The sequence below is a fragment of the Diceros bicornis genome, chromosome 10 (assembly GCF_020826845.1).
Source record: "Diceros bicornis minor isolate mBicDic1 chromosome 10, mDicBic1.mat.cur, whole genome shotgun sequence".
NCBI classification, from domain to species: domain Eukaryota; kingdom Metazoa; phylum Chordata; class Mammalia; order Perissodactyla; family Rhinocerotidae; genus Diceros; species Diceros bicornis.
The window spans coordinates 20,528,713-20,539,964 of record NC_080749.1 but is presented as its reverse complement, the minus strand read 5'-3'; the positions used below and the strand labels follow the sequence as shown (position 1 = coordinate 20,539,964).

At 35.5% G+C, this 11,252-nt stretch overlaps 1 protein-coding gene across 2 annotated transcripts in view; it reads right to left on the bottom strand.

Moving 5' to 3' along the window:
• Positions 1-6,856: 6,856 nt before the first annotated feature.
• Positions 6,857-11,252, bottom strand: part of ACMSD (aminocarboxymuconate semialdehyde decarboxylase) — a 64,132-nt gene continuing 59,736 nt past the window's right edge. For both annotated transcript variants that reach the window (XM_058548610.1, XM_058548611.1), the window contains 2 exons: positions 10,266-10,364; positions 6,857-6,919 (listed from right to left, as the gene is read on the bottom strand). In XM_058548610.1, the coding sequence (XP_058404593.1) occupies positions 6,857-6,919; positions 10,266-10,364 (162 nt within the window). The remainder of the gene's footprint in view (positions 6,920-10,265; positions 10,365-11,252) is intronic.

Genomic DNA, 11,252 nt, shown 5'->3' with positions numbered 1-11,252 from the left:
TAGTTTTTCAACTAATGGTACTAGAACAACTGGACACCCATATGCAAAAAAAAAAATCAAAAAACAATCTAGACACAGACCTTACACTTTTCACAAAAATTAACTGTGAATGGATCATAGCCCTAAATGTAAAATGCGAAACTATAAAACTTCTAGAAGATAACATAGGAGAAAATCTAGGTGACCTTGTGTCTGGCAATGAGTTTTTAGGTAGAACAGCAACAGCATGATCTATGAAAGAAAAAATTAAGTTGGACTTCATAAGCAAAAATTAAAGACCTCTGCTCTGCAGAAGACACTGTTAAGAGAGTGAAAATACGAGAAGAAAATCTTTGCAAAACACATATCTGATAAAAGACTTGTATCCAAAATATGCAGAGAACTCTTAAAACTCAATAAGAAGAAAACAAAGAATACAATTTAAAAATAGGCAAAAGATTTGAACAGACATCTCACAAAGAAGATATACAGATGGCAAATAAGCATGTGAAAAGATGTTCCACATCATAGGTCATAAGGATATTCTCAGTAGCAATTTATAATTGCAAAAGATTGGAAGCATGACTGTCCATGAATTGAGGATTGGATGATTATGGTATGTCTATGTGATGAAATATTATTCAGCTATTAAAAACAAGAAGGCATCAAAGTGCTGAAAGAAAAAACTGCCAACCAAGAATAGTCTATCTGAAAAAGTTGTCCTTCATAAATTGGAGAAAGAAAGAATGTTCCAGACAAATAAAAGCTAAAGGAGTTCATCACCACTAGACCAGCCTTACAAGAAATGTTAAAAGAAATTATTTAAGCTGAAATGAAAGGGCACTAGTTAGTAAAAGGGAAACATGTAAAAGTATAAATCTCACTGGTAAGAGTAAATATGTAGTAAAAATCAGAATAATCTAATGTTGTAAAGGTGGTGGGTTAACCACTTATAAAGCTAGTATGAAGATTAGAAGACAAGAGTAGTAAAAATAACTATGACTACAATAATTTGTTGATGGATACACAAGATAAAAAGAAGTAAATTGTGACATCCAAAACATAAAATGTGGTGACGGAGGAGGGAGTAAAATGTAGAGCTTTAGAGTGTGTCCATATTTAAGTTATCAACTTAAAATAGACTGTTACAAAAAGAAGGCAGCAGCTTACATGTGGAATGACCACTAAGGTATTAAGCAGGAAAAAAAAACAAGATGCTACTGTTTGGGTAAAATGAACAAAGGAATATGTACATTTGAATACTTTTATAATCATAGACTATCTTTGCAAGAATACACACAAAGAAACCAGATAAAATTAGTTCCTTCTGGGAGACATAGGTTGAATTTGATCGTTTTGAACTTTTCTAACATGTTCATGTATTGACTTTTCAAAAATAAACTTTAAATTTTTTATTAGGTTGTGAGCAGTGTTGTGTAGAAATGGCAACTTCCATTCACTTTTGTTCAATTTTGATTGGGAAAAAGCCTCAGAATAGTCTCTAAGTTAAACAAAATAAGTGGGTATTTATTTTAATTAAGTTAATCTTAAGTAATTACCTTGAACATAGGTTTAAGTATTCTGGTTGGGTAATATAAATTGAGTTGAATCAGAGCTGGCTTACTTTTTAGGAGAGATCAAAAATGTGGGGAAGGGTACTGTACAAGGAAGAGAAATGCTTGGATGGCTGTGAATGGTTGTCCTTTGGAATCTGATGGTGATGGGATTTTTTTTTTTCTGGGGTATATTTTGAAAAAGTGCAGTCTTGTGCCACACAATGACGTTTTGGTCAACGACAGACTATGTCCGACAGTGGTCCCGTAAAATTAGTATCATATAGCCTACGTGTGTAGTAGACTATACCATCAGGTTTGTTTAAGTACACTCTATGATATTTGCACAGTGACGAGTTTTCCTAAGGACAAATTTATCAGAACATATCCCTGTTGTTAAGCAATGCGTGAATGTACTAATACTAGATAACAAAGGAGAGAAAAGGCTGAAAAAGTGATTTTCTTGAGAGATTTTCGAGATTCTGGGTGTGAGCAATGTTGTTTTAGGGACAAAGGGTCTTTTCAAAATTCAAGTCTAGTTATGCATCCCCTATTTAAAAACCTCATCGCTTTTTGATAGACAAAAATTCCTCAACTGAACTATGACCCCACATGATCTTGCCACTTTATTCTGAGAACATCTTCCTTTCTTACCTCTAGCGCTAGTGGTCTTATTTCTTTCTGTGTTCTTTCCTGCCATAATGCTTTTGTTTATGCTGTTCTCTCTGTGTCGAATACTGTTCCCTCTCCTTTTTACCTTTTAGCTCTTGTCTGCTCTTTCAGATCCTAGCTCAAGCAACACTTCTGCAAAGTCTCTCCCCAACTCTGACTAGGCCAAATCCCTTATTATAAGCTCTCTGCACACGGTGCTTCTTCATAGCTCTTGTCCTTGTAGCAATTTTATATTGATTTGTTGCTTATTTGATACCTGTCTCCCTAATTATTTTATAATTAGATTATAAGCCCAATTGAGGGCAGGAACCATGTTTGTTTTTACTTACATTATCTAAGCACCTAGCATGGTTCTTGGTACATAATAGGCCCTCAATAAATATTGTTGAATGCATATGAGTGAATGAGTGAATGAAGGCATAGTTCCTGCTCTCAGGGAAGTCCCAGTCTAGTTGGAAGATAGCCATTGCAATTCAAATGGAGAAGTATGCTCTACTAGAGGTATCAGTACAATTTTTAAAGGGAGGAGGTACTGATCAATAATATTCCAAAGCCTAGAAACCACCACTTTATGTCCCGAGGAATTTTGAGAGAGAGAGAGAGTAATGTGATCAGATATGTGCTTTGGAAATTTTTCTCTGGCGACAGGGCGGAAGATGGATTGTATCAGGCTAAGCCCAGAGACAGAGGTCTAAAGAAGAGATTATTTCAATAGTCCTGGTGAGAGATGAGGACCTGAATTTAATTGGGAGCCATTGGGAAGAAAGACGAGATGAGAAATGAAAGGTATAAAAGTGGTAGAATCTATTGGATTTATGACAGATTTGATACGGGTGAAGTAGAGAATTTAGGTGACTGGGTGATGCCATTAATCAAAGGTGGGACTATAGGAAGTAGAACTAACTTGTGGTATAAATGGTTTGAGTTACATTTGGAACATATGATTCTGTAAACTATGATAGTATTATAGCTTTGATTTTTTTTTTTTAATGCCTAAAGCTGTTAGGACTTCTTAAACATTGTCTTCCCTTGACTTCTGAACACAACTTTCTAGTTTTCTTCCTATGTCACAGGCTACTACTCAGTGCCTGATGCTGGCTCTTCCATCTGACTCCAAGTATTGGCAAATCCTAGGAATTAGTCCTGGGTTCCTTTGGTTCTCTGCTCCACTTTTTCTCCAGGCATTGTCATCCAGTCTCATTTCTTTAAATACCTTCTATACACTGATGACCTCACCCCAGCCTCTCTCCTGAACTCTCCAGACTAGTATACCCAACTGCTTACTGGACATTTCTACTTAAATGTCTAAGAAGCATCTGAAATATAACAAGCCCAACAGCAGAACTGTTGATTCTCTTCTCTCTCAAGCCTGTTTACCCCAGGGTCTTCCTCACCATGAAAAATGGTAATAAATCTACTTAACTGCTCTGTAAAAAAAACACTAGGAGTCGAGGCATCTATGTCTAAAGTATGGATGGGTTTAATATCATAAACTACATCTCAGAGACTAAATGACCCCAGGATTATGTGCACAGAAAATTTCTAGTTTCTTTGATCTTTCCTACTGTGTTTTTAGTTTCTATTTCACTTATTTCCACTCTAATCTTTGTTATTTCCTTCATTCTACTAACTTTGGGCTTCACTTGTTCTTCTTTTTCTAGTTTCTTGTGGTATAAAGTTAGGTTGTTTATTTGAGATTTTTCTTATTTCTTAATGTAGGCATTTATCGCTATGAACTTCCCTCTTAGAACTGCTTTTGCTGCATCCCATAAGTTTTGGTATGTTGTATTTCAATTTTCATTTGTCTCAAAGTATTTTTTGATTTCTCTTTTGATTTCTTTGACCCTTTGGCTGTTCAGTAGCATGTTGTTTAATCTCCACATATTTGTGAATTTTTTAGTTTTCTTCTTTTAATTGTTCTCTAGTTTCATACCATTGTGTTTGGAAAAGATGTTTGATATGATTTCAGTCTTCTTAGGTTTATTAAGACTTGTTTTGTGGCTGAACATTTGATCTGTCCTGGAAAATCTTCCATTGCACTTGAGAAGAATGTGTATTCTGTTGCTTTTGGAAGGAATATTCTGTATATATCTGTTAAGTTCATCTGGTGTAATTTGTCATTTAAGGCCAATGTTTCCTTGTTGATTTTAGAAAAGTCATAGTTAGAAAGCCCTTATCAAAACCCAGATTAAAGAGGAATTCACTCATCTTTTCTTGTAGTGCCTGCATAGTTTCATTTTCTTATAATTAAACCTTTGATCCAATCGATGTTGGAGTTGTCCTTATGTGTGATGTGGGAAATGAATCTAATTTTATTGCAGTATTATTTGCAATTGCAAAATATTGTAAATTACATATACTGTCCAAATATAGGAGATTGATTGAACAAACTATAGTGTGCACACATTTACATAGACACACACACACACACAGATACTTAGGAGTGAATCTTGATTTCTTTCGTTCACTTCCTCCTTCTTCCTCACATTCAGTCTATCATCAAGTGCTGTTGGTTCTACCCACAACTACATCTCAACTGTCTGCATTCTACTACTCTTGCCAAAGTCATCGGCATTTCTTGCCTAGTCTCCCTACTACCATTCTGGACCCCCTTAAATAATTCTCTACATGGCTGCTAATGTGGTCTAAAAAAAATCAGAGCATATCACAGATCTATTTTAAAAACTCCAATGGCTTCCTATGAAACTTAATATAAAAATCTAACCTCTTGACCATGGCCTACTGGTCTGGCCAACTTTCCTTCTTCATCTTCTACCTCTCTCTCCCTTGCTCAGAAGCTCTGCCACGAGCTGTTTCCTGCCTCAGAGCCTTTGCACTTTACCTACAAGGCTCTTCTTCATGGCTATTACCTTCTGTCATTCAAGTCTTAGTTCAAAATCCTCTTCAAAGAGGCTTTCTCTGGCCCCACAATTTACTGTTTTATCCCCCATTCTTCCCCTAATCACCATCTATACATTTCTCTGTTTTAATTTCTTCGTAGTATTTATCAGTATAAGAAAAATTTCCTTCCTCCTTTCCTCCTCTCTATTTCTTTCTCTTTCCTCCCTCCCTTCTTTATTTCTGTTTTTTACCCTCCAGATTGTAGGCTTCATCACAGAAGAAATTTTATCCTTTTTATTTACTTCTATATCCCCAGTGCCGGGAACAGTCCTTCAGCCCTGGCACATCACATAAACACTCTGTGAATATGAATATGCCCATTATCTGTCTATCTACGATCTATCTATGTATCTATCTATCATCTATCTATCATCTATGTAGCATATTTAGTAAAATGATCAGGTTACCTTTCATAATAAAACACTAAGTAAACACTATGTTAAAAAGTCCTCAAATATAGAACATTTGAAAAGGAACAGACATTTTCCCCAAATAATGGGGAAGAAAAAAATAATAACATATGCTTCATGTTGTTGTTTTGCTCAACTTTGTTTTTCTTTTTAGGCAGATTGGAGTATGAAGAAGAATGGTGGGTGGGTAAAGTCCTAGAAAGAAACAGGAGGAGCAAGAAAGAGATGGAGTAATGAACTACATAAAGTGAAAATAATGAGATGGGTGTCGTTTAGTTAAAATTAGATCAGCACAAATTACATGCCAATACTCAACTCATGATTTTCTGGGCTAATGGATGGGAAAAGAAGTATGAATGAATCCAAAGCAAGAGAGTAATTTTGAAAACTTATATTTGATTTTAGAATATATGCCAGCGGTATATGAACCACAGCTGTTCATCACTCCTCCCAGGACCAAGTTCATTTTCAGCAGCCCAGGTGGGATGACCATAAATGAAGTGAGTAAGACAAGGATACCCTGATATTGCCCTGTTCAACTTCCACAGCTAGCTTTACACATTCTGCTCAGTATTTTACATTAAAAGAGCTTCTGGTAAAAATAAATTATGCACTAGAAATTTTCTCCAGAATCGATAAGTTTTCATTCAGTCTGAAACCTGTGTTCCCATAGTTTTGCCTTTCTATTTCCCATTCTCCAACTCTAAACAAACCTTATCCATCCTTCTAGACTCATCCCAAGTTCCAACTTCTGTGAAGATCTGCTCAACAGTTTGAGTCCAGATGAATTTTTCTTACAGAAACTTCTGTGACACTTATGTTGAATTACTTAGTAATATTCCAAGAACATGTGTCTTTCTTCCTTAATTAGACTGTGAGCTGCTAGAGGTTATGAAATATGTACATCATTTCTTTTGTAGAATCTAAAGCATTCCCAGCCCAGTTCTGGGCTAATGGAAGTTGTTACAAGTGAATAAAAACAGGTTATTGGGCCCTATTCACATATACTTGCTCAAAGTGGAAACCTACCTGAGCCCTCTAGGAAGAATCTGGTTTTGATTTCTTCCTGTAAATCATTAATGACATTTTGCTTTTTATTTCTGTCATTAATTTAAAAAGCATTAGGAAAATCTTTTTTGATTTGCACATTAAATAATGTACTGCTTTTCAGAATAAAAACACATGTGAGTTATTTTTTTTATGAATAATTTAGGATATTTGGGGATATTCTATTTCTGGATAAAATAGTTCAAAACAGGATTTTAGTAAAGCATGTGTGATACATACTTAAAAACAAAAATAAAATATCTTCTGGAAAGTTTGCCTTTGGAGTAAATTCAGTCATTCAAATTGTTTTCTCTCAAGACCCAAAAATGCTAGAGCATTGCCAGCTTTGAGTTTATCCTGAAAGACAAAAGAAAAGGTTTTATTTTAAAGTATTATTTAATTTAATTTATTTAATGGTTGTTTTTAAGTTCTTTATTGAGTGTCTTTAGCAGGTTTTTAAAAAATCAATTCCCTAATGTGAGGAAAAAATATTAGCAGATTAAACAATGAATCTCTTGACCCATGTTTTGCCCTACTGTTTGAAAACTAAGTTTGAAACTTGGTTGTAGGAGGAAAGGAGGAAAATTATAAGGAGGAGAGCCCTCTTAGGAAAATGCCTTTCTTTGGAAACCTCGACACAACCCTCCAATGGGTTTTAAGGACTATTTGGAGGCAAATACAGAGAAAAGGTACAATTTCGGTCTGTGGGACAGGAGAGCTGGAAATAGTGCCTGGAGGTCATCTAGCCACCCGCCAGCTTCTAGGCATATGTGTTGTCCTTTCACATGGGCCTGAATAAGAGGTAAGTTCTTTCAGAGCAAGAACAGTGATATAGATGAAGAGTCTCAGAATACTGTACAAATAGATACGTATATAAATTTCACATGAGGAAAGGACTGCCAAATTTTTTTAAGCTTCTCCCCAGCTATAGACTAGATCAACTCCACAGAAAGAACATCTATGATTTGAGGGTAACTTTGTGATACCCTAAATGATATATGTCCAGCTTGCAAAGGGCAAGCATGTAGCTGAGGATGGAAGGAAACATGTATGGAGTTGTGTACCATCCATACCATTAATGTATATCTGTATATCATGACCACTTCAGGGCTCTTGCACAGCCTTGAAGAGTGGATTTGAGGCAGGGTCCTCTTACTCAGGGTTCTTCCCTGATCCATACTTGGGCCATCCTCCTCTAAAGGAAGATTTCAGAAGTGACTTGCTGCTCTGAGAAATCATGTGCTTTATTTTTAAAAATAGGTTGGTACTGGGCCGGCCCCGTGGCTTAGCGGTTAAGTGCGCATGCTCCGATGCTGGCGGCCCGGGTTCGGATCCCGGGCGCTCACCAATGCACTGCTTCTCCGGCCATGCTGAGGCCGCGTCCCACATACAGCAACTAGAAGGATGTGCAGCTATGACATACAACTATCTACTGGGGCTTTGGGGGAAAAATAAATAAATAAAATCTTTAAAAAAAAAAAAATAGGTTGGTACCAAGTACCCCTTGAAGGAGATGCACTTTGGTGTGTTGGGTGGAGACCTGATCCTGGAGTCAGGAGCTTTGGAGTTGGGCCCATGTGCTGTGTAAATCCAACAGTTATATCACCTTTGGCAAATCACTCAGCCCCGAAGCCTTGTTTTCCTCCTCTGCATCTACACGGTGGAATGCATCTGCCTGTCTACTTCTCAGTGTTGTTGTGCTCATCAAATGGATTTATTTATTTCATTTTAATTTTTTTTTGGTGAAATTTACCTTCACATGGTTCAAAATTCAAAAGGTATAAAATGGATGCTTCCTTCCACTACTGCCATCCAACCACTACTTTTTCTTCCCAGAGTTATCAGTTTCTTGTCTGTTCTTCCAGAGATATTTTATGCATATATAAGCAAATGCTGATATTTAGGTATATAGATTTTTTTGTTCACAAATGGGTAGTATACTATACACAAATGGAAATATCTGCATTGTTTTGCACCTTGCTTTTTTTTTAATAAAGAGTATTCTTTTTATTTATTTATTAAAATTTTTTTAAATATATATATATATATTTTTTTTTTTGGTGAGGAAGATCAGCCCTGAACTAACATCTGATGCCAATCTTCCTCTTTTTTGCTGAGGAAGACTGGCCCTGTGCTAACATCTGTGCCCATCTTCCTCTACTTTATATGGGACGCTGCAACAGCACAGCTTGACAAGCGGTGCGTTGGTGTGCAATTGGGATCTGAACCTGCGAACCCGGGCCGCTGATCTGGAGTGCACGCACTTAACCGCTGCACCACCGGGCCAGCCCCTGCACCTTGCTTTTTTAACTTAATATATCTTGGAAATTGATTTTCAATATATTTTATGGCTGTATAGATTCCATTGTATGGGTATATTATTATTTATTTGACTATTTCCCTGTAGATTGTTTTCAGTCTTTTGTTACAAACAATGTTACAATGAGTAACCTTGTACAGAATGTCATGTGAGTTTGTGACAATATAAAATTTTTATGCAAGGTTTTTTGAAAACTTGAAAGTAATAAGCACATAAAATTAAATAATAAAAGGCATAAAATAATAATAATAATTCCATTAAAATCTTAATCATACTTGGGATATGGATACTTGGATACTTGGAGTAATCTGGTTTCCGTTTAATTTTGGTTAACTTTATAGAAAGTTTTTCAGTAAGAAGAAAAAATAAAAAAAATCTTAGTATAGCATCATACCTTAAATAGTAAATATTTAACAACTCGAGATTTTTAGTGCCTTAAGGCAGTTAAGTGCCAAAGGGGACACTTTCTGTGTAAAGCAGTCTGAGGTTTCCCAGTGAATAACTTGCAGCTAGTGTACATCAGAATGGACTCTTCTTGGCATTTGTTAATGTGTTTCAAGCCTACTGAGAAGATTTGATGAGCTATATCCATAACGGTTAAAGCAGAGAATTAGTCAAAGGGAACTTTTGGATTCTAGTTTAGAAGAAAGCCAAGAATTATACAAAAGGATTATGACAAAGACTTATGTAAGATTTGTTAAGAGTTTGTATATCCCCATGTTATCATTTTTGGCCATCTCTGACACCTGATAGTGGTTGGTGGCGAAGCCTTTAGGAAGAACTTGTTTTATTGGAGTTTGGGGGGTGGGATGGGAAGAGGATGACAAAGGAGAGGGAATGTGAGGATGCTGCATCTCATTTTAAACTCGTCTTGGTTCAGGAGCCTAGGGGTAGAGTAAGCAGTGGCAGCCATTATGGCACATTTACCCACCCTAAAAATCAAATGCCAAAAGAAAAATATCTAGTTATTGAGGGTTCTGGTTTCTTGAGTCCTTGTTAATCAAGGCTTTAGTCTCATTGTTCAAATAACTAAAATCATTACAACTTTTGAGATCGGTAGATTTGTAACAGAAATATTAAAGGAAGAACTTAGACATTTTTCTTATTCATTTAAGATGTAAACATAAATATATTATTATGATATGTTTCTTTACAGTTTTCTTTCTAGGCTTTACGAATGTAGTTGTAATAGGTTGACTTTCAGCTTTTTTACTTTCCTTTGCCCTTAATAATTCTGCTATTTCTAGAGACAGAGTAACAGTTCTAGGAATATTAAGTGTAATGCTTCCCCTGTTCTTTGTTCTCATGGATCAAAGCGCTCTGAAACCAAACAATTAGAGCAGGAAAACTCAGGAAGAAAACCATGAAGAAAAAGGCATATACCTTTGTTTCTGCATCAAATTCTTCTATGGACTCTATCAATTTCCCAGGTTCCAGCTCACCTAGTGGAAACGGGTAATCGGTTCCCAAAATGACTTTATCCTGAAAAAAAATTTTTTTTTCGTTAATTTTTTAGAACATCAAACAACCTCCAGTAAATGTAATTATGTTTACTTACTACAAGCACTCTTTTGGTAAAATAACAAATTTCTTCCTGATTAATAGAACAAACTGATCTAAAATTTTAAAGATTTAATGGATTCGAGACCTATTCTGACATTTTCTCCAGCAGGTGTCACTATTAGGTCTCTTAAAGTTGCAAATCAACCCTTAACCTCCCTTCTTTTCTTTAAATAACTGAAATACAGAATACTCAAATATAAGACACAGTCACTTATTTAATAAAACATGCTGATGTCTTCAGATGAAGTTAAGGATTATATGTTTCTTAGAATGATTGCGGATTGATGTCATAATTTTTGAAAACATACTAGAGTTGAAAAGGAAAAAATAAAAAACAAACAACTGGATGAAAAGTAAAAAAAACAAAAAACAAAACAAAACAAAAAGCCCAACCCCTAAACAATTCCTATCTCTATAAACTGGATTGTTGTCAGTTTCTTTGAATGACATAGCTTTGAATTTCCATTTGACACTTTGTATAACAAAGCACATAGGCTTTTCCATCTACAGATATATAAAGCAGTGTGTCAGGCAATGTCTTAGACTCTAGATTACCCTGGTCAACCAAATAGAAATGGTCCCTGTCCTTAGGGAACTCATAATCTAGTAAGAAAGGGAGTCATTAAATCAATAATGGCAGTCTATCAAAATAAAATAAGAAAAACACATTTTCAACCACAAATTTTACTTCTAGAAACGTATCCCACTCATACACATAAAATGGAAATATATACAAGGAAACTAAGTGCAACATTATTTGTAGCAGCAAAAGACTAGCAAACTAAATTATAGCATATCCCAAAATAA